Genomic DNA, 25,042 nt, shown 5'->3' on the forward strand with positions numbered 1-25,042 from the left:
AGTTCCTATAATCATAATACGTCCTAAACGTCTTAACTTTTGAGATACAGGGGGTTAAAGCTTTAAAAAAAAAAACAGTTTTTTAATAATAACTTAAACAATAATGTAGACATTTTTATGAAATTTAATACAGTGAAACCTCTCTTGAGCGGACATTCATGGGACCTTCGAAAAGTGTCCGCTCAACGGAGGTGTCCGTCCAAGGGAAAAAGGCCACACAGAAGCAAAATTAAACAGCATATTATTTTTAACAAGTTTAATATTAATTATTTATTGACAATAAGTATATAATTAGGGTTACAAAATAATTATAATTATGGAAAAAAAACAAACCAAAACAAAAACTTATGAAATAACGAACCGAAAATAAACTAAATTAGTACATACATACATATCCTATGTTTATGTTTTTTTTTCAGAACTAACAAAGAAATCCAGATCCATATTATCCAATATCGTATTACAATTATGTAACATACGGTTAAATGGTGAACAACATTTATTGTAAAACAATCTGACTTCCTCAGTCTCAGATATAATTTTGGAATATAAGACGAGATCAGGTGTATAAAGTTACAGTTATGATATTTGGTTCCATTAGTTATACTGCAAATAAAGATTATACACTTAGTCTTTGATTGGACAGTTTTTGAATATTGAATTTGACCGTGGGACCTGCTCGGTAATGGTAATTCGTCTAAAGATTGTCGTATTCCGTATAATAAAACCTAGAACCCCTAAAGCCACATCAAATTAGATTAGATCGCAATGTGACTCCAGGATCCAAATAGTTATCCCTAATTTGGTTATTTTCAATGTAGTAAGAGTAACTAGTTGGATTGGGAAGACGTGTGAAATTAATAAAAAAAACATCAAGTCATTCTGAAGTCTTATGTTGTCATCTTCACAGAAGATTATCCTACAAATCTTGAAGTTATCAGCAAATAAGAGACAGTTTGAGTCGTTAATACAGATAGTCAAAGGAATGAAATGCTACGCTAAGGGACACCTTATAATGATATGTAAGAATTCGAGGAAGAAGCACATACTCTCACATAATATTGCCTGTTAGAACTATGAGTGAACGAAATTTAGTGAGTATGACTAACCCTGTAAAAGGCCTTCTTTGCATCAGTAAATATAGCATCAAATTTAAGTTCTTGTTAATAGTCTGCGCAGCATAAATTAGAGCCTATGGATTTAAGGTTAAATTATTAAAAGTGGATTTAATCATTTCTTCAATCAAGCCAATAAATAGGCGTGTAATTCTTTACTAAATTATATTTTAATTTAATTTATTTCTATATATATTTCTTTCATTGTTTTAAGACACTCAAAGGGAAAACGTCATATAATAAATTTAAAAAGACGTGTTTTAGAACAAGATGCTTATCTTTAAGAGGTGAATCTTTATGTCATTAAAAGACAAGTTAATAATATAAGCCTACGTCCTAATGTTAAGCCTCGTAGCTTGTGATAAAATTTACCACATGAAGTTTAAGAATCGAATACAATTTTCCGATAAAGGAAATTTATACATACAGAACACCACCATTTATTAACTATAACCCTGAAAAATGATAAAACATACAAACTTAAGCGATAGTTTAAAAAAATAAAAATAAAGGATTATAAATATTTTTAATTGACCAATTAAATATGTCGCTTGTAGTCGAATAATAGTTACTGGATAAACTTTCAAATACACCGTATGTTCCTTACAAATTGCATAAAACCTTACCTAAATTTAACGATAATAAATATGATGTTATAGACAAATTTAGTCCTTAAGATGAGTTTTCTCAAATATCTAATTTAATCTTAATAATGTAACGGGACAAACTGTGGAAAATTGAGTTTGTCCGGAAAAGTTGGAAGATGCGTCATCAAAAATTCAAGTTGAGCGGAAACTGACTGGACGCGGAAATGAAGTTTTCCCCAGTTTCCAAGTCATCGTCCACGTGTAGGTCGGCCCTATAGAAAATAGAGCGAATTTTCAAATTAAAATGTCGATGAACATTTCAGTTCACGAACTGCTCGACCATAAATGTCGGACTTGCTTTTATTGGTCTTATGCATGCTATTTTTTAATATATATATATATTTTTTAATTAGTTTATCTAATCACTGTTAAATAAAAATCGTAACATCATTCTTTCATGTTAGATCAATTGGGGTATTTTACTCGACTCTCTCTGCTTTTATTTATTTTGCGTAGGCACGAAGGCAGGTAGTTTTTTTCTACTTGTCTACTTTGAATTTTTATTAAACGGCAATATATATTAATTTGGTTTTTACCTGGGTGTACATAAAACTATAATTATAACAACTCCCTAATAATAACCAAATCTTCGAACTTGGAATGCCTTTATTTTTTAAATATAGCATGACGTTTCGGTTGATGTGTATCTCCAACCGTTATCAAGTGTACAGTAGAGAAATTTCTAAAGATCCTACAGCAACAGTAGAGGGCAGAGTCTGCACGGCACTCAAGAAGTATTCACCGCATATTTCAGATGCACCGCAGATCGAACTCACTCTACACCATAGCCAATCACCACATGGATGGACTTCTCAAAACACATAAGGAACAGATACCGTTACGACATGTTAGCAGCTCCAGGGATTCGCCAACATCCGAACTTTCTAGATTTTTGTTGAATATCATAAGACCACTGCAAGGGAACACGAAATCATTTGTTAAAAACTCAACCCACTTGGTCGAACTATTTCAGGCCACCAACATCGGACCCGGTGATAGCCTAATATGTCGCATATCAACCTATATCGTGCCCAAGGACACGACGCTTGCTGAACGCACTGGATTACCACTTGAGGGAGTGATGAGCTTTTGGAAGTTCCTCTTCGTAATTTCTATTTTCAAGTCAAAGATAGGTCTTACGTCCAGGACGGACTCTCAGTCGCCAATATTTACATAGAGTGGTTTGAAGAGCACGCTATAAGGATAAAACCCGATATGACATCGATACGTAGATGACACATTTATCATCTCGGACAAAACCGACGCAGAGGTAACGGACTTTCTGAAATACCTTAACAACATTAGACCCAGCATCAAGCCTACGATGGAGTCAACTTAACTCTTTTTACGTACTTGTGAAAAACGGATGAATTTAATATTTTTCAATCTTATATCCTTTGGGTGACAACATGCATTGTCGAGAGTTAATAATATTACTCGTTTTTCACGCATCACTGACCCATGCAATCTTTAGACGAATTACCATTACCGAGCAGGCCCCACGGTCAAATTCAATATTCAAAAACTGTCCAATGAAAGACTAACTAAGTGTATAATCTTTATTTGCAGTATAACTAATGGAACTAAATATCATAACTGTAACTTTATACACCTGATCTCGTCTTATATTCCAAAATTATATCTGAGACTGAGGAAGTCTCAGATTATTTTACAATAAATGTTGTTCACCATTTAACCGTATGTTACATAATTGTAATACGATATTGGATAATATGGATCTGGATTTCTTTGTTAGTTCTGAAAAAAAACATAAACAAGTCTTAAAGGGTGAATTGGTATGATCCACGAGCTTTATCATTTGTATTCAGTAGTTTTGTCTGTTATTTTGTTTTTCTGCAATATATAAAGGCGCCCACACACTTATTTCTTTTTCCACGTCGCGGGTAAAAATGAAGAACGAGCGTATCCTACATGTCACCAGTGACATAACGAATTAGGATGAATCAGAACATTGTCGCATTAGCAATTGCTGTAAAAATAGGAAATGAAAAAAGTGCATGTCTGCACGTTCCCATATTTCGATTATAAGCACCTGTCTATGGGTAATGATCGGTACCCCAACATGTATATCTTAAACAATGGTGCCTGTACCGTTTGTATACTACATATTTTTTGAAAAATATGATGCATTCCACTGTTTTTTTTTTCTTAAAATATAAATTATTTTAAAAATCCCCATTCATTTTAAAAGCAAATTTGATTCGTTTTCTTCAGAGGGGAAATTTTTGTATTTTGGCTTTTAAAATATGACAAAATGCTATATGTAGTTTGACCTAAAATAAAATTAATGACACGCTAAAACACAATTTTCCATCGAGGGTTCAGGAGTAAGAACGACTGAAAAAAACGGTTTATAGTGCCCTAGAAGTGGATTTAACACGATGGTAGATGTGTTGAAGAGGCACTGGATATGGACCATAAATTGCGAACAGTATTAGGAAAAAAATATGGGTGCAACTGTTTCAAATATTCAAAAAATGCAAGAAATGGAATTTTGTGATAATGAAGTATTTGTATTTTTATCATAGTTTATATTTTATTTTTATTAGAATAAAGCTTTAATTTTCATTATGAGATTATATTATGTGTTTTGTACATTGATGTATGTAAAGCCTGCATTAAAAAAATATTTTAAAAAAATGTATTACAAGTAATTCAGTTACCCAAATTAAAGTTAGAGGCTGTCTTTTCTATTTCACCTTTAAGCATTGGTTTATGCGTAATGATCTTAGAACATTGAAAGGCTAGAATTAGTAAACAACAACTTTGTTTGAGTCCAACATGTGCACAGGGGCAAGAGGGGTGTGTTGTTTACAAACATATTTGCCGATTCTTTGTTGTCAAGTCGACGCGAATTTCCAACGGAGGAAATTTTTTGCTATATTTTAACAACCATTATAACGTTAATTTAACTTACTCGTGTTGTATTTTATAGGAAAATTTGAATTAAAAAATATAAATACTACAATTAACCTATTTTAAGAATAAATATAATATCCTTAAGCAAAAAAAAACAAAATTATTAACATTCTTATCCCTAAAACCGTTTCTAAAAAATTTGAAGCGACAACACCGGAACTTAAGCGCCTGAGCCATACGCATAGTGTCATCTGTCAAACGGCTTTTTGTTTACGTTCGGGATTCGTGTATTTTCTTTAATTTTTTGGTTTCAAAAGGAAAAAGGCCACATTTTAGTGTTTTTTTAAATTGCTAGGATGGCAAAAACTTGTGTCGTTTGTGCCGCATCATGATAAAAAGGTGATTCAAGCCGATCTTTTCACAAGTAAGTACCGATACTTTCATAACATCACATCATGGGGTAACCATCATCATAAACGTAGAATAGAGGATCTTATAGATATAAACCTAATAAAAACTTGAATGTGAAAGTGTGTGTAAAATACCAAAATATTTATATTTTTAAATCTAAATATATTTTTGAACATATTCATCTATCAATAGGCTATAAAAAATATAAAACTAGAATTTTGTCCCTGGTTTTATTGCAGGATTTTATGTTTTTTTTGTTGTTTTGGCATAAAGATGGCATAATTCCCATATACCTATCTATATATTGTTATGTTTTTTAATAAAGACATTAGGTAGATAGATGAAATTACTAATTTTTTATTGCCTTTAAAGAATTTTGTAATTTATTTAGATTTGATATCTATGTATAGTTAATTTTGTCTTTCCCTAAAATTTGGTCGATAATTTTTTTTTGTTTTACCATATTGCAACTTATAATATATATATATATATATATAGTAGTTGGCACCACATATTAATTTATTACTGTAATTTTTTGCTTTTTGATTAAATATCAAATACTTATTATAAATTGCCTAATATATGCCCAAAGGGAACAATGGATTTCATTAATCGAAATCAACACAATTAAAAAGAATATATTTGTTCAGATCACATCCTTAGAAGTGATTTATTATATAAGGAAGATAATATTATCAGTAGCCAGACTTTATTAAAAAAATCAGCTCTACTTTAAAGGTAATTTTTTTTTAAATATATTTTTCTAGTATAATAAAATCTTCACAAAAAGTCTTAGTGTTACTCATATAAGCTTTATTTATACCTAATACTTATGTGTGTAAAACTATTTTTTTACTAGGATTTCTGATGCACTGGTTAAAAACACAGCAGCCCATAATTCAGTTAATTTACCAAGTGATTTACCCTTCAAAGCTGCAAGGGTAGTTTTCCTGAAGAGTGCAAAAACTTCTTTAGCTTCCAAAATGGTATATAGTACAAACAGTGAAGCTAATATAGACAAGTATGGATAATTAAAATAAATTAATATTCTTGATACACCAAATTTTGTATAATTACAGATCTGATGTTTCATCATCAACAATAACTGCATCTGAGATTAATAGTTACTGTGGGGTCTAGGTCAACAATTACTATTTCACATCCAATCCGTTTTTGTTTAACTGCTACACATTCCCTGACTCTGCCAAGGAAAAGGTAAAAATACACTCAAAATAGACATCATTATAGCACATTTAAAAATTATTGTTCAATTCTTTTTCTAAGTACAAATAAGACTTTTATGCCATGTATCATCTTATTCTATATATCTTATTTAAAAGTGATATAGTATTTTATTGTGTTATATTTGTAATTAAATGCAATTAATCAAATGTATGATATTTCAAAGATTCTTTAAAATAACATACATTTTATTGATCAATTGGATTATCATAATACATTTTTTTAATTTTTTCTTTTTAATATTGGTAATACTAGATTTTTATGTATATTACTCTAGGGTAAAATGAAAATGATATCCTGAGGCCTTTTTAAAAGCTAAATCACTTGTCACCAAATTATGGAAAAAAAAAGAACAAAAAATTAAAATTTGAAGATTGCAACAAACAAATTTGCACCAAAGAAATTGAATTAGATGTCTCAAGTTATTATTAACATACTTAAGAAATAATAACATGATTTTCGAAAAAGCCCAACATATTACATATTTTATTTGACTTGTAAAAGTACTTGTTTGTATATTACTACTAATAAACTATCTAATCTAATCTATTGTACATAGTCTTTTTTCTTAGGTAAGCTTTGTTTTTTAGTATAAATTAATCTGATATAATAATTGGTATTAGGTATTATATAGGTCACTGTTAAATGTCTCAAAACCATTGTACAGGCTAAATAATACTCATAATAAAAATCTTATAACCTATAAAAAACCTGCAACTCCTTCACAATTTGAACATCCTTGTAGTTTTAACTCTTTCCGCTGAAGCAATACTGTCCCTTTGAAAAAGTCAGCACCATAGAAGTATATATTATGTGATTTAAAGTAAGTGATGTAAGACTGAGTTTTGTCCAATATAACAATAATAAAATTTTGCAAAATGTTAAAAATTTGTGTCTTAAAACATGATTTATTAAGAAATCTATAATATTATTTTAATAAATTATTTTATTTCCATAAAAATGCTTTGACAAAAATGCTGCCTTTTATTAGGACCTTCCTCTAACGAAGTCCGTTAAAAAAACACATAAATAGCTCATAAATGGTAATATTACTTGTACTTAAACTCTATAATAATTAATAAAAATTTATCAGGTAAATATTTGTTGACGACGTCACTGGTAGAGAGTGCTTGTATCGGTGGCGTCTACAATGCGTTCGAGCGGCGTTGCGATGCCATTAACGTTTTCTCGTTTCTTCGTACTTTATTTTCATATTTCACGTATATTGACTTCGATATAGAGTATCTTATCAAATTTATTTTTAAAAAATGCTTGATGTTTTATTAAAGGGGAGCAGTAGTATTGTTTTAAGTTTTCGGAAAAAACTGAAAATTTTTATGATATTATAAAGTGATTTTTGCCATTTCTCTATAAGCATTTGGCATCATTGTATCAGAGATGTTGCAAGCAAACAAACCTGCCCATAGTTCCACGGCATGCTACTTCTAGCCTTTCAATGTTCTAAGGTAATGATCGATTCCCCAACCTGTATAAATTAAACAGTGGTGCCTGGTAAAGGATGCATACAACAAATTTTTTGAAAAATATTATGTACGCCACTGTTTTTTCATCATTTTACATTTTTTTAACTGACAGACAGTTTCGGTATTTCGGTTTTTTAAAACACTTTTATTCTATAACACCTATGCATATGTCAAAAATATGTATGTTTTATTGCATGGAAATATTTTTAAAAGGCCAAAATTTCTTAACTTTTGGAACAAAAAACAAACTGAAATTTTTAAATTCAATGAAATAACTAAAACTTGAAAAAGTATAAAATTATGATAATTAAAAAAACATTAATACAATTTTATTTAAAAAAACTTGCCTGTAATATCTGTCATTAAAGGGCATCTTAGCGTACTTTAAACTATAAAAAACTAACCTAACTTAAAATTAGCATATATTAAATGAAAGTATTATTAATTCTGACCGTCTAAACATTACTTTTTTCCATTGGCACCTAACCGAAAAAATTTAACAAATTTTAGCTCACTGCCAAAATACAATTAGAAAATCGGGACATTTTATTAAGATATAATTATTGTCTGGACACGTGTTTAATACTATAAAACAAAGTGCATAATAAGTCGGAGAAAGTTTCCATTCATTTTTCCCGCATGATACTGACTATAACGTTACTGGATCATCTATATTTTGTCAATATTGAGTGTAACTTATACAGTTCTATCTTTCACGGAATGCCCAATATGGAGTTACACAAATGAAAAACTAATGATCCTGTAGACTCTGAGCTTGAATGTTATTTATATAAAAATCATAATATAAGCACTTACCGTTTCTTCTTTAATCCATCTGGATCAAAAGTATCTCGGTTCTCGCTATTTAAAAACGAAACTTTCTTGTCAGGTGTATTAGTCTCAGAACCATCATTCAGTAAATAATTGCAAGGATCAGAAACGACGCACTCGGAATCTGAGCTTTCGTTTCCTGGATCTTCGGCTTCCAGAGTCACGGGGGAGTTTAGTGGACCGGTTTCAGAATCTTCGATTTTCGAACGAATACTGTAAAATGATAATTTTTTTAAACACAAATAACCTGTTTTCCGTGCCGTTTGAATTTGTCAATCAATTCGTTTATAATTTTTTTAATGCGTAAGCTCGATTTGGTTCTTTACCTGCTGTGGTTACTGAAACTGAGTTGGTGTTCAGTAGTTGGGGTGGCAGAGGAGGAATCTTTTGGAGTGTCCGTGGGGGTGTTCTGAGCGGAGTTGTCTAAAGAATTATTGTTTCGACGTCTCATAGACTTTAGCGGTTTTTTGATGGGGACACGTATATGAGGATATTGCTCTTGTCTGTGTTCTGAAAAAAAAACATTTCAAGTTTAAAATAAATTATTTAACCTTTAAGTATCTTTTAAAAATTAGCCTATAAAACATTTTTTTTACATCTTTGAAATAATAAAAGGTTTTTTTCTCGCAAAGATAACTAAAACTCTTAAATAAGCTTTCCATGATTCCATCTTTTTTTTATTCTTTTTTTATTAAAAGTATTTATTTAAAATCATACATTTTTGTTTTGCTACAATACTTAATTTATTAATTTAAACTGAACAGTTTAAAATGAGATATTCCATATTTTTAATGTTCAGACCTATATCGTCATCTTAATCCAAGGTGTGATACTTTTTTGACATTATAGTGATGATCTTCAGATGTAATTGGATAAACAAGGGCATAAAAAGGGCAGGCTTTCTTTTTTTTTTTTTTAAATGTTGGACGTAGTAGAAAAAATTAAATAGGCAATGAAGAGTAGTAGAACGATGAAATATGCAAAAAAATGTTGCTATTTTAGCCATTTTCAATCAGATATTTTCAACTCAGTCGTACTCATTTATTTATCAACAGAATCCGTGAACGTAGTAAGACGTAAATATTTCGAGATCCTATAGTTCTAGTTTAGGTAAAATTTGAAAACTGAGTATTCAGAATAGTCAGAATAGGTTATTAAATTTCAATGGTTATTTATTGATAATATTACCCCCAACAACCAAAATGAAATTTAGTTAATGTTAGCAAAAGCAATATTTGTAATGGGACTACCATAAAAATAACGGAAAACAGATACTGCTTACAACTTTAAAAAAAAAATTAAACTGTCGTTAATTCTTCCGTCCAGTTTTGTGTTATCAAATATGCTTCTAAACATGGTGTACAAGGAAGTTAATGGTACAGTAACATACCTCTTAACAATTGCCAAAGTTCTTAGAATACAAATTGACATATGATCAAACATAAGAAACGAAGACATCATTCATTTCGTCATAACAACACCCCAAGCTATTTTCTAAAATTTTTTGTCTACGGCATACTGGAGAGTATATGGTGGACTACGTTGAAATTGTATTCAAAGAAGTTGGTATTAATAAAACAATTGGTTTTTGCTCAGGCAATGTAACAAACATAAAAAAATCCTACACAACAGATATCCAGATAAACCAATTTCATATTATGAGTGTGAAGCTTATACCTTAAATTTACTAGTGACTGACATAGTCAACTTAGGAACTAGTGCATTTGTAGTTTAAAATTTAAAAAATTTTGAAATAGGTTTTGTGTCACTCCCTGTAAAACCAAAAGTAACAAAAAATACCAGAATATGTCAAAAGATGCTCTTATAAATTCTATATATTATATTATATATATATTCTCTATATAATTTCATTTCTTTATGTTAAAAACTAACAAATTTATTAATTGTTCCCTTTTTCCTATGACCAAAGAAATACTTCCATAGAAATAAATGTTTATTAATTCATAAGTGTTTATTCATTCACTCGTGTCAAAAATTAATTTGTACTTACTAAAATTTTATTATATTTAAGATTGGAGAGTACAACACTGATTAAGGTCGGATAATTTTTTTTTTCAATTCTTTTATTTAACAATATAATTTAATTTATAAAAAAATAAAAGAACTATTTCTTTACAAGTAATTTACGAAAAAGTAATAAAACAAAGAAAAAAGAAGTTTCACTTTATTGGAGTTCGAATCCACTTTCTCGACTCCAAAGTATCGTAACACTTTAGGGAAATTTTAGGACGCAATGTGGACGCAAATTTTTATTCCGGTTTTTCTATTTAAAAAAAAAGCGATTTAATTTATTAAGTAGTTCTTTTTAAAATTTTAAGAATTTATATTCTTAACTTATTTATTAACCCCAAAAAATTTATGGGGCACAAATAGTTACCAAATTTACGTAAGAAAAATATAAATCAATATAAAATATAATAAATCAAAACCATTGGGCTATAATAAAGAGAAAAGACATAGTAAAAAGATAAATAAACCAATCTGTTTTCCCTGTTTTTTAACACAGTAACAGAAAAATATATATCATATATTAATTGAGTCATCAAAACAAATACTTCCTTAACTTGTTTTAGAAATTTGATAACTCGACTTGACTTTTTTTTCTTTCTATCACAGCAAATTTTTAAAAAATTTAAAAAATTATAAACAAATCAATAAGAAAATAAAACCAAATATACAGATGGTCCCACAATCAACATCACAGACTGTAACTTTCTCTTAGTTTTAAGAGAGATAAAATGAATAACTTTTTAAAATAAAACAATTATGTTAATAATAAAACTGATAAAAGTGCACAGCCTGTAAGTTAATAAAAAACATTTATATAATACAGTCAGTTAGTAACCATTTAAATTTTAATTTAAAAATTTTAAATTGATGAAAAATTAAAGAATTAGAATCATGAAAAATGGAAAAAGGAATTTAAATTGTTCCATTTTAAATTCCAAAAGACGTTAAAACCATGGTGTCTATTCTACACAATATTACCAACAGAATATTTCACGATTTTCTTGTACTATACCGAAAAAAGCACCTTTTGAATTGCGCGCCATGTTTGACATTCATAATGTCGGATCAAAAGTTGACAGATGGAACCTTGGCTGGGATTCTAAAATCACAACTCCATCTCGATACGACAACGACTTCGAATTCGATCGCGACTCAGTCGTGACGAGAAGGGTGATTCCAAATTTCAATCGTCAGCTAAACTTGTTTTATTCGATTTGATTTAGGTTTCTTGGTATATATTTGTTATTTTTCCTAATATTTGACAGATGGAAACGTTAATTGTTTTTTTATTGATAAACACTAAGAATTTGTATTTATTTTATTAATTCTTTTCGCCTCCGTGTTTTTTCGTCTAAAACTTTAATCTAAACTTTTAATCATTTAAAACCACCACAACCCATTAGAAAATAATAATTGAATTCATGGAAAATCACAAAAACTTGTGTTCATCCACTACTGATTTTAATATGGCAACGTGGGTGCAATCAATAGGTCCTATTGATAGCACCAGGGAAATTGGATTTGTCCATAAATGTTAATTTATTAATTTGTCTCTTATCTCTTATATTTGGAAAATTAATTAATCGGTCAGCAAGGTGATTGTCAATAATTTCAGTAATATAATGGATCCAACGACAATCCAATGCTTCTTTTGTAACAATCTGTGTCATAAAATCTTGACGTACTAAAACTGCCCATTTAATGATAACTGTACTTCCTCTGCATCTATTATTAACAGAAGGCTGTGGAAAATAGAGACGAATTTAATCTATTAGTTGTGTTTAAGAAAACTTCTTGATATACAAATGAAAATCCTGGTATGACTACTGGTAAACAATCAATGAAAAAAATACGCTTAAAAAAGGATGCTGACATATTATGCACGTATTAAATAAGGAAGAAGCTATATCGTCTGGTGCATACGATATACCCAAGCGTGTCGTCGACTAATCGTTAAAAACTAGGCAATCCGCAAGACACTCACGATTGAAAATTTTATTTAGAATCAGTCATATCGAGTAATCGTGTCGAATCGCAATTTTAGAATCCCAGTGCTTAATACAGTTGTAAGATAGTAACTTGACAATGGAATGACAAGGACCGTGTAATGCTCCACGTTTGCCAACTCCGATCGGTCACGTCATAATCATGTGACACTAGACTGTGAAACATGGCGCGAAATTTAAATCTTGCGTTCACAAAACACCCTTTATATCTTAAAAGCTTAAAAAGAATTTTTTAAACTTTCAAGTGGATTGGTGTTGTTATCCTCCTCAAAGGTATAATTTACTATCCAGCTCGACACAGCTTGTATTTTTTGCATACATTTTACTTCAAATATTAGAGTTGGCTCTTTTTTTCCTTAATTTCATTTCATTCATATATAACCATCATAAGGTTCAAGTGGAACCGAAAAGTTTTGTTAAATGTGTTTTAAAATAAAAGTTAGACATTTCAATCTCTTCTATTTTTTACTTTGTTTAAATCACTCCATCTAAGTCTAAGGTATAAGAAATTATTCTACTAAAAATATCCATATCGCGTATTACATATTTCAGGAGTCAAGGTTATAATCGCACAAGCCGTTAAAAGCTTAGATGCAAGATTAAAAAAGATTTATTAACATTAATGGTCCGTTTACATGCTCATGCAATTTTGCACAAGTCAATTTGTGCATGCAAATTTGTACAAATTTAACTGAATTGGGAGGCGATTTAGACGCTCATGCCATTTGCGCCAATTGACTTGTTCAAACAAATTTGTGCAAGACAGACCTCCACCATAGACAATTTTGCCTTCTATCAGCGGCAAAAAAAAACTACGCTTCGAATTGTTTATTTATTGAAGTTAATAATATCTGGAAATGGAAAATATTGATGAGGTGTTAATTCTTGGTACGGTTGCAGTTTGTGTTATTAAAAAGAAACTTAAATTAAAGGAAAAAAGAAGATGGTCCAAGCCTTGGTTGCTAAAAAGGGATCTGCTTTCGCACACCAATTTAGTTGCTGAATTACGCAATGAACCTAATGATTTTCATAATTATTTGCGTATGGACGAAACCACAAATCAACATTTGCTTGATTTAGTTACACCAACAATTTTCAGAACAGATTCGGTTATGAGACGTGCAATTACCCCCCATGAAAGACTTTCAGCTACATTGAGATTTTACGAGGCAACAGAGAGAAGTTACGAGGATTTGAAATTTTTAACATGTATTTCCAAAGCAGCACTTAGTGCTATAATTCCCGAAACATGTGACGCAATTTATACTGTATTGAAAAACAATATTTAAAGGTAAGTGTAATTAAGTTTCTATATTAACATATTAACATGTTATTAACTAATAATTATTCAAAGTTGTGAAACAACTGCGCAGCAGTTTCAGTATTAGATGAGGGCTGAGAGTTGAATAGGGGTTGAGCGTTGATGTTGGGGTAACTGTTGTAAAAAAAGTAGATGGAATGTTATATGACTGTTAAGCATTGTGTGGCACCTGCTTGGTTTCTTGCTGCTTGCTGAATATGCAAAAAGCAAATTCGATTTAAATTTCCTAATTCAGCCTCATAGAACACATCGTTGATTAATTTTTCAGCATGGATAGCTTGTTGTGGAGGGAGGCCTCTTCATTTTGATGCCCATGCTTTTCCAATATCACTAAATTTATCAGTATTAACTGTCGGCTGTTCCTTTAAACGTTTTCCAATCACTTCATCGCATTTGTCATTGCCTCTTCGGGATGCTTGAGATTGCTTGGAAGATATTTGTGATGTACTTGTAGATGAACATAGCGTGGGTGCTAAAATACATCGGGAGATTGTGCAGACTCAAGAGTTATTGATTCGTTGTCAGAAACCTGCAAAAAAAAAACGTTGTTTAACAATAATGCTTTAATATTTTATGTGCCTCTCAATTTTTATTAATATTTATGCAGTCATAAAAAATGTACTTCTACCTATATTAACTTTTTATATTAGGTTTCATGTTAATTAGTATTTATATATTTGATTTCAGTTCCCCACCAATGCCCCTAAACGGAAGAAAATATCAAATGATTTTGAAGTTAGATGTAATTTTCCTCAATGGCGATTGCTAATGGTAATTACGAATTTGTAATGAGTGATGAGTGATATCGGCCGAGTTTCTGATGGAGGAGTAATCGATAATACTATATTTATGAAAAAATTACTAGAAAATAAATTAAATTTACCGGGAGCAGAACCATTAGATGAGGGTGAAACACCATTGAATTACGTATTTATCGGAGATGAGGCATTTGCTTTAAGGCCAGATTTTTTAAAGCCCTACGGTCAAAAGGAACTTGATTATGACAAAAGAATTTTTAATTATCGTTTATCCAGGGCCAGAAGAATCATAGAGAATACATTTGGAATACTGGCTAACCGTTTTTAAATATTTAGTTAATACTGCTAAACATTTTTTCAATGTACTTACCTGCATATCTTCAATATTCGATTTTGTATTTCTGGGAGTTTCCTGATCCCTTATAAAATTCATCATATCATAGTACCATAAGTGGGGTACGTAAATGTCCTCTTTTCCTGCACCTGATCGCTCGGAGTCCGGCACTTTTTTAGTTCCTTCCTGTATGTGGTACGTAGCGAATTAATTTTTTTCACAACACTCTCTCTGTTAGCCTCTGGGTTGAAGGTCTGCAGTTTTTCTATTAAAATTTCGTAGGCTTCATTTTTTGCATTTCCATCACTGTATTCCTTACTCTTTACTTTCCATAGACACGGAAACGATTTATATAGCTCGATACACTCACGGAGACACTCCTTTTCTTTCGACATTTCGGGTGTCAACAATCGAGACAAGCCCGCAACAATTAATAATAAAAACAAAAATACCACATAAAAACACCTAAACCTTTGTATTTTTTTATTGCAAGCACACAAAACGTACCAAGTAGGCGCGATTATCGTTCACACGCTCATGCAAATACACCAACTTCATGCAAATTTTCTGCCAGAACAGATTTTACTCAAGCCACATTTTTTGGCTTGCGCAAACTCCATGCTTTCGTTTACATGCAACGATTTACTTGCGCAAATTTGTTTGTACAAGTCAATTGGCGCAAATTGCATGAGCGTGTAAACGGGCTATAAGGGTGGATTATAATAGTAGCTCTTTCATTTAGGAATAAAAATCTAAATTTCATTTTGCCTAGTTAAAAAATCAATCTCAAAGAAAATAATCGTGGTATTACGTTTACTTGGGTGTAAGGAGAGTGAGCAAAATTACGTAAGAAAAGTATAAAATCAAAAATAATATAAAAAGAAGAGTCGAAAAAATGTTAATAAATCAATATGTTTTCCCCATTTTTAGACATAACAATCCATCTTAGTATGAAAGAAAAAGATATATCAAATGAATTTTTTTTTAGGTCAGTTCTAATGGCAACTCGATGTGACTCCCTTTTCTTTCCGTTACACCAATTTTCCATAAGGCTTATCCGAAATAAATCAATCAATAAAAAAATAAAATCAAATATAATAAACTTCTGTACAAGCCTGAATTGTTTGGAAATGTTTGTGACAGGAACAAATATTTATATAAAAAAACACCTTTAATTTTTATATGTCTAATCTAAATCTAAGCCATATATATTAAGTAACTACAACTATATATTAAATAACTACATTAAAATTTCACAGCCTGTTAGTGAATAAAAATCATTCACATTAAGGGGCAGTAAGTAATTAACTGTTAAATTTTTTGTTAATTAAAAAAACAACTTCCTACCATTTTTTATTCCAAAACTATGCACTACTGACGTTAAAACCATGGTGTCCAACCTACACAAGTATTATCAACAAAACATTTCACAATTTCAACGCACTATACCAAAAAAACCACCTTCTGTGATCAAACGGTTAAAATAAATACCATCTTTAGAATCGATTAAAAATTGATTTAACCGTCAACATTGACCGAGAGACTCGAACAGAAATTTAAATCGATGTCTATATTTCATTGTCACACGGAAATTTCTGAAAGAAACTTATTTATATAGGTTAATGATAATTTTATTTAAGGCAACCTCTAATTAAAGGACAATGGTTAAATACCAGGGCTATTTAATTTATTTGTAAGGTGTATAAAACAAAATCACCATGACTAAATTATGATTTAAAAAAAAATAAATAAAACTGCATAAGTATTCATTTTGCAGCATTACTTTTTTTATTGGTTTAAACATCTCTTATTGCACGAAAAAGTGCGTTGTAATACGTATTAGATTGCCCTGGTATTCTGTAAATATTACTGTAAGTACTAAGTAAATTAGAATAAATTAACAGTTAATATATTTTTTATATTTTATAAAATAAGTATTAGCAAATTGTCCTTCACGTAATAAATTTTTTTAATTGGATTGTGATTTTACGATTCAAATATATTCAATTGTTATTATTGGCTTTGGTTTTTCATCCGATAAAGAAATAAGATATCTTTCCATTTAAAAAGAAATTTTAGCCCCAACCTATTACAATAAATCACCAAACGAAAATTATGTTATAGTACCCTCAAATGAAACGCGGTAAAGATGAAAAAAATTTTTTTTTCCCTTTGGATTTAAGTACCATAAAGATTGATGAAATAAGGCTTATGGTAAGAACTAATAAAGAAATTAAATGAGAGAAATGAAGAAGAAGAATTTAACAGAAATCAGATGTTAATTTTTTTTTTACTTTGAAGTCTTCTCGATATCTTTTTCTACTTTTTGTTTTTAATTAAAAATTTAATACTAATAAATTAAATTAACATTATTATATGCGTTGATATATAGCTGAAAATTTCCTCTTTTGGAAATGTGTGTAAACTGGACAACAGAGAATCGATGAGTATGTTTGTAAACAAAACACCCCTCTTGCCCCTCTGCACATGTTGATACATGTACAACTCAAACAAAGTTGTTGTTTACTAATTCTAGTCTTTCAATGCTTAAGTAGGTTCTTATTCATCTTCTTGTTTCTCAAGTTTTATATAAATATAGCAGCTCTAATGATCAAAGTTTGTAAGTGATGTAGATATTGCAATGATTTAGTCATTTAGTTGAGCTTTTGTATTTTGAAATATTACAAAGAATGTCGCATGCACTGCACTCATCTAATATTCTGAACATAATTTATTTTCTGATCTATTGTATACTCTTAATCCAACTTGCAAGAACAAAATCAATTTTAAAATTCCTCATTAAACCGGTAAGTTAATCACTGCTCTTCCTTTTGACATTACATCCATGAAATGCATTTCAAAAGTTCAAGTTCACTGTTGTTTACAACGGGCAGCAAAGAGAATCTTTTTTCATGAATGACGTCAAAATGCCATCCTGTGCCATGCCGACTTACGGGGCTTACCTGGAAATCCAATTAACGTCAATGTTCGTTCGATTGCTTACTAATTTAAAACTCGTTCTTTATGTAACCGCATTGCGAATCAATTGAATAAACATTATGAAATATGACGCGATTCAAATTCTGGAAAGGTGGCTCTTAGAATTCACGTAACTGATGAATTTATATGGTTTTTAATATTTAATGCCGGATAATTTGCTTTACTTGCCTTTGTAATCCTTTTCGTCGAATTTGGGTTTGTGGTATCCGTCTGGATCGTGGAAATCGAATACAGTGGACACGCCGGTGTCCATGGCGAATACTTTGGCGCATTCTTCGTCCAGTTGCACATCGGTATCGCCACCAGCACGGCCATTACTATTCTAGAAGGAAAATAATAAAAATGTTAAAAAAATTGTTTTTTGGTTTGTACTATTTAATCAAAACTTCACAGAAACAAAGGGTTGACAATTCCTTTGGAAAGTCGACCAGAAGTTGATTCTGAGCGTAATCTAAAAGTTCTTCGGCCGAAAATGGAAATAGATTTAAACAAAAATCATACTCAATGTATTCCTGTGGATCAATTATCGACTTTTTATTACCAGACAGCCTTAAATATGAAAAGTATTTTCTGAAAAAGAGGTTGAGATTAGAACCGAACGTAATGACGTTCAGCAGATGATAATTCAGATACTGGATGCATTTTCATGAAAATGGTTAATACATTTTATAGGCAAAAACTCCTTTAAAACGTATGTTCAAATTTCTTGAATGTGCTCTTAGACTAAAGCACACAGGTCAAACTTATTTGACCGTACGAAGGAAAGTAAAGTAGTTACTCATATGCTTACTGCAATTTAGGTGATTGCATATCAGTAACCGCTTATATTTTTATACAGAATGATCAATTTCATGTAAAAATTAGCTACAGTATCTCTGAAAATGTAAAGGTCATGTTATAAGGTTGAGATACTAAATTATTTTCCAAATTAATATAGTAGTGCTTATGGTATAGATCAATATATATTTTTTTTTGGGACTGCAATTCCTTAGATAGACTTAAATCAATTAAGTGATTATAACATTTAAATTTTTTCCACGAATTATATTTTTGTTTTATTGATTTTATAATTTCTGTGGAGAACCAGGCCAGAAAAGATCTTCTTCTTTCAAGACTGTCAAGAAAGTGATAAACTTCATCATAGAATAACCCCACAGTAGTGTTAATGTCAACAATGTCAAATGTCAAGAAATCTCCTAAGAATACTAGTTTCTAATTTTACAAGTAAGTTAGTGAATAAATATAATTAAAAATTTTCTCAAAAAGCTAAACCTTAAGCCCCAATAAATATAAGGAAAGCTAGTTTAATTGTCCCTAGTGAAGTCAAGTGGTTGTTCAGTAGTATTTTTATCAAGAAAGATTGAACTATATTTATGACCTAGTAATGTATTAGTAGGCTTATTTTTCTCAAAAACTGTCACGTTTAAACTATCCAACTCTGCTAGGAATGTCAGGTTAACACAGTGATCTAGCGATTTAGACGATAGCAGATTAATGGCTAAAGGAGCTTTACAAATAATGCTTAAGCCATTTTATGGCCGATACTAAAATAATTCTATAGTGGCATTATCAGTTATTTTTCTTAAAGACTGATTCATCTCTCTTCATTGGCCTTCAAAATTATCCAATTGTACTTAGAAAGGGATTATACATTGTTTATATGATAACTGATTGCTTACGTTTGTCAAAAAACAAATCTTGAAAACAAACTATACTAATTCATTCAAGGTGGTGACATTTTCTGATCTCAATCGGGCTGTGATCTAAATTTCAGAGATAAAATCGTGAAATTATCGTGTAAATCATTTAAAACCTTGTCAAGGCGAACCACGGTCACGATCTTGCGACAATTATCGACTTTTTATTATCGCGCCTTATAATTTATTATTATTGACAATAATTTTACGTTTGTTGCTCTAAAATTATTAACTGATATAACATAAATTAAAGAGCAATTACGCATAATAATCGTTGTAATGTCAACCATAGCGCATAAAATGTCAAGAAAATTATTAATGCTGGGTTAACTTGAATTTGTTGTTTGGTAAAAGAGATAATTACTTAGAGGCAGGCAAGAAATCCGAACATTTCTTGGAGATATCAAGAAAGGGAAAATCAAGTCACGGAACTGTGGAAACGAGAGAAGCATGAACAGCAGACATTAATACCTGTCAGAGCGCATTCAGTTATTTCTGATAGAATAAACACAATTAAAGGAAGTATAGATAGATGATACAGATATTTTTTATTACATAAATGCAGTATGTCATTAAGTAAGTACATATTGTCATTAATATATACTCGTTAAAGTAAAGAGCTTTTAAAATTTTTACTAAATATGCAAGTCAAGTCACTCCCTTTTAAGCAAAATGTTCGATTAATTTTTTCCGGTCTTTTGTTTCTAAGTCCGATTTGTAGGAGTTAATTTTATCAGCTTGGGTTCTGGCTTCCTTTGGTCCCAGGTGAACTTCTAGACAAAGACGAACCCGGGCAATGGAGCTATATTCCTTTTTCCAAAAGAACACCATCTGGATCTGCCTAAGGTTGACCTCTAATTTTCAACGGTGCACCGGGACAGGATAAATTAGTGATAGCAGTCTTTATAATCGGAATTTTATATAGGACTCTTTGTTGAAATGGTGATTACCGCAGTCAATCTTAACAAAGTATTGGTTTGTATTTGTTGTGGGTCACACATGAAGATGGTAGACAAGAGGGGTTTGATAAAGAGAAGCATGGAAAAGTCTGTCTTGATAGGGTAGTAGGTAGAAACGAATCCATTTACAAAGACTTACTTGACAAGGCAGTCGTTGAAGAACGGGTAGCCTTGATAATATCATGAAATATAACCATATCGTGCAATTCACGATTTGCGCTTAATATAACGTAAAAAGCAGAAGGGTGATTTGATGGGTGATAGAGCATTTGAGTCTAAAAGTAAACTAACCATTAGAGATTATTTCTTATCTAAAAGAAAGGAGCTGGTAATCCATTGATGGATAGGTTGGATAATGCTCGATGAATTTGTCGCTAATTCTCAATCACACATCTTTTTTAATGATTTTCTACTAAAAGATTCAATGATAATAATAATTTGAAATTTAAAGCCTTACAGCCATTGAAAGTGCTGACATCTACAGACTTTTGTCTCTTCCTTTAATCCAGTTTTTTTAGTTTTTAAAAAAATTTTATAACCGGTTTATTTGATGTCTATATGTAAAAAATAGTATCAACTTAGGCACGTTTTCAGTAAATATTATAAAACTTGAGCTGAATTTCTTAAGATCTGCTGAGCAATTATATTCATTTTTATTTAAAAGCTCTTTTCTTCCTTCTTTTAACCTTAAGTTACCGATCTATATTATTTTTTTATTGTTAAACCAACCGCGTAATTTATCACATCTCTTACACGTAATACCTTACATAATACCTTGACAGGTTCATAGTATCAACCATATTGTTAGAAGGTTACCTTACGACGGCCCTGCCTCAGATGCGAAAACAGATGCGAGCAATATTGATATTGGAGCTGTGCTATCACAAATGGTGAGGAGCCACTCATCCAGTATGTTAGCAGAGTGTTGATAGAATAGTAGATCATTTTCTGAATTATATGGACAAGAGTTTCTGATTAGGAGATGCAGTCCTAAAATGTTTATAGCAGATAAAACAACCAGAAGAACAAGTCGCAAAATGGTTAGAGAACTTGCACAATACAACTTTAAAATCAAACAGGGCTCGGGAAAACTACAGAATAACGCAGATACTTTATCCAGGAGCCACAATGCAAATATTGGGGCAAAGTAGAGGAACGGGAAGGTTGGCAAATATCAGAATACTTAAATTTGAGGTTAGTGAAGGATGGACTACCACTGAGTCAATAAAAGATCAACGCGAGGACCAAAATATATCAGCAATTCTTTAGGAGAGGGAAAACGGCAGACTAACACCGAGATGGAGTGACGTTTCAGTTAGAGGGTTAACATTTAAGACACTCTGGGTGCAGTGGGACTCACTAATCGTTGAGGATTGGTTGTTGATGACAGCGTGGAAAAAAAATATTAAGAAACACTTGGTGATCTCAAGGAAAGAAAGTTAACCAGGTCCTGGGAGCAAGTTGAGAGTAAATAATTTTCTGGATAAAATCCGGGACAGGCTCTTCTGAATTAACTACTGTGCAGATATAAAATCATGGTGTCGAAAATGTCCGACATGCGCATCTAGTCAGGCCCTAGTACAAGATCCAGTGGAAGAGTTAAGAAGTATAAACTAGGCACGCCATTCGAAAGTCAATATAGCCGGTCCATTTCCCAAGATTAACAAAGAAAATAAGTACGTCCTGGTCGCCATGGATTATTTTAGTAAATGGCCGGAAGTCCTTGCTCTTCCTAACCAAGAAGCGGGGACAGTAGCTTAAGTTTTAGTGAACGATATCTTCAGCAGATTTGTGGTCTCTCTAGAGCTGCATTCTGATCAAGGACGGAATTTCGAATCCAAACTATCTCAGAAATTACTTGAGACTCACAAAACACGGACAACACACTTCCACATCCACAATCCAATGGCATACTGGAGAAATTCAACAAGACAATCGAAGAACATCATTCCAAAGTGATGGAATTGGGATCTTTACTTGTCAATGTTTTTGCTGGCCTACAGGTCTGCAGTTCATGATACAACTGGGTTGATATTGGCCCAGGTTTGGTTCGGAAGAGAATTTCGTTTACCATGTAACTTGGTGTTGAGAACCTCTAAGGATTGCAAGCATCCGGATGAAGACCCGATACGACCTTAAAGCAAACTGTTCAGGATTTCAGCAAAGTGACAAGGAATAGCTTTGGAACCCTCAAGGAAAGAAAGGGAAATCACCAAATCTGATGCCAGCCTGGGAAGTAAGTCGTCTATAGAATCCAGCGCAGATTTAAGGCAAAAATGAAGGTAGGTCATTTAGATAGGCTTAAGTTATATTATGTAGATCAGGCTGATCGGGACGATCAGAATTAAGAGAGGGGTAATGTTACAGAGTTGCCTTACTACGGCCGTGGCTGGATTATTTTAATTGGTTTATATTTGTACTTAAAGGACATTCTGTTAAAATTTTAGAAATTAGTAGAAGAATCTTACAAGGGACCTGATTCGAGGTTAAGTTTAAATTTATAGTTGTGATTTAAGTACGCTTAATAATCAATATATGGTTGGAAATAGTAAGTGATTGCAAGTGAAGTAGTGAATAAAAGTTTAGAGTTTAGTGTTCAGGAGTGCTTATATTGGATTCATCTGATATCCGTAAGAATATATCTATATATATACGAATATATTCTTACTCTGAAGATCCTGCTTGTCAGTAACATGCCCCTGGACTATTGAATAATTATTTCTAAATTTAATAGAGTAGAGTATTTTAAATTTAAAATATACAGGGTCTCTTTAAAAAGCAGGATGGTACAGGGTAGATGTTTTCAAGCATCCTAAATATTTTTCTGTATGTTTTTTTTTTGGATAATTCAACTTGATTATTTTGTTGTTATTCAAATAACAGAACACGTCGTATAGGATATATATTTTTTTCAGGATATTAATAGATATAAAATTTTATTTTAAAAACTGAAAAGATTGACGGGAAGAAAGGGGCATTTAAAAAAAAATAGAATCGTCCCAGACTTACCTGATTATAAATGTGCAACCACTTGAGCAATTTTTCTCTAGTTTTCCGTAGGACGGTGAGCTGTTGCCCTTCCGAGCAGCTGGGTATTCGATTTGGCATATCTCATCGTTAATAATTTCACACTTTTATTATTTTTTTTCGCCTCATTTGGGAAAAATTTTATTTTTTTAGTCGACACTTTAAGCACGTGCAACTTATTTCAAACGTAGTCCCATTTTGTTTTGTTTGGTGCGGGTTGAGATCCTTTTTATTTGGCCAACGTATATTAAAAAAGAGAACCGCTATTATACAGGATGTTTTACATTGTAACGCCTATTTTTACTCAAATTCTAATTTTATTTAAAATTAATCATTAAAGTTTTTTTTCGATTGATGTGCATTACTTTTCTGTTAACCTGCGTATAGGCCACAAAAAAAAATTAAGCAAACCGTATTATACAATTCCATTTTCACATACAAGACTATTTTACTGGCGATATTTTTCGAATTGGAGCTCTATAATTTTATTCATGAATTCAAATTCAAAGGGATTCATTTCTTAAATGGTTGGCTATACGGAGGGTGGATGTGACAGTCTGAATGGATATAAAAGACTTTTAGACTTTTAGGTAAAAAAGACTGTTTTTAACATTCGAGAAAGGTTTTACGGGCAAAATCTAAAGTAGTGACAGCAGCTTTTTTTCTTTGGGAAATTTAATTTTTCTAGTTCAAACACAATACATACTTTTCTGCACCAGATAAAGCTATTATATAGTATCCTACGCAATTAATGACTTATTTACTACCAACGTAAAAGTGACAATTGCGCACTAAGTAAGTAAATAACTATTAACGGTACAACTAAATATTATTTATTAGATTTTTATGTTGTTCATAGATTAGCATCATATATATAGCAGAATTTTTTAATGAAATAACAAAAAAATAAGACGAGCTTTTGAAGCTTTTTAAATGACACTTGTACCTTCAGACGAACTGCTTAAACTCACAAATTCTCTAAACGGTAATTGTTCTGAAACGAATTAAAATTTAGAGCTTTTATAAGATTAAAAAAAATCACAAAATATTGCCATTGACCAAAATGCACTCAACAAATATGAAGAATGTTCCCAAAATACAAAAAAAGGGATAATTTTTAGTCAATTAAATCACTTCCGCTTATTATTTAAGACTATCTATTATCATTTTCCTAATGACAAATAATTGACTAAAAACCGACCAACGACACCATTATACTTCTTCTCTCTGATACCGCCCCTCAAAGTAAATTTACACAATAAGCCTCAAATATTTACATAAAAGCCAAAATACCAAATT

The 25,042-nt window shown here is 31.2% G+C and overlaps 1 protein-coding gene across 2 annotated transcripts in view; it reads right to left on the minus strand.

Moving 5' to 3' along the window:
* Positions 1-23,923, minus strand: part of LOC126739889 (band 3 anion transport protein) — a 124,949-nt gene extending 101,026 nt beyond the window's left edge. Inside the window, exons 1-4 of one of the 2 annotated variants that reach the window (XM_050445710.1) lie at positions 23,726-23,923; positions 18,229-18,382; positions 8,937-9,120; positions 8,596-8,823 (exon numbers count right to left, since the gene is read on the minus strand). In XM_050445710.1, the coding sequence (XP_050301667.1) occupies positions 8,596-8,823; positions 8,937-9,120; positions 18,229-18,382; positions 23,726-23,824 (665 nt within the window). In that variant the 5' untranslated portion in view covers positions 23,825-23,923. The remainder of the gene's footprint in view (positions 1-8,595; positions 8,824-8,936; positions 9,121-18,228; positions 18,383-23,725) is intronic. The other variant, XM_050445711.1, reaches the window with a different exon arrangement.
* Between the last annotated feature and the right edge of the window lie 1,119 nt (positions 23,924-25,042).

This window comes from Anthonomus grandis, chromosome 8, assembly GCF_022605725.1.
Source record: "Anthonomus grandis grandis chromosome 8, icAntGran1.3, whole genome shotgun sequence".
NCBI classification, from domain to species: domain Eukaryota; kingdom Metazoa; phylum Arthropoda; class Insecta; order Coleoptera; family Curculionidae; genus Anthonomus; species Anthonomus grandis.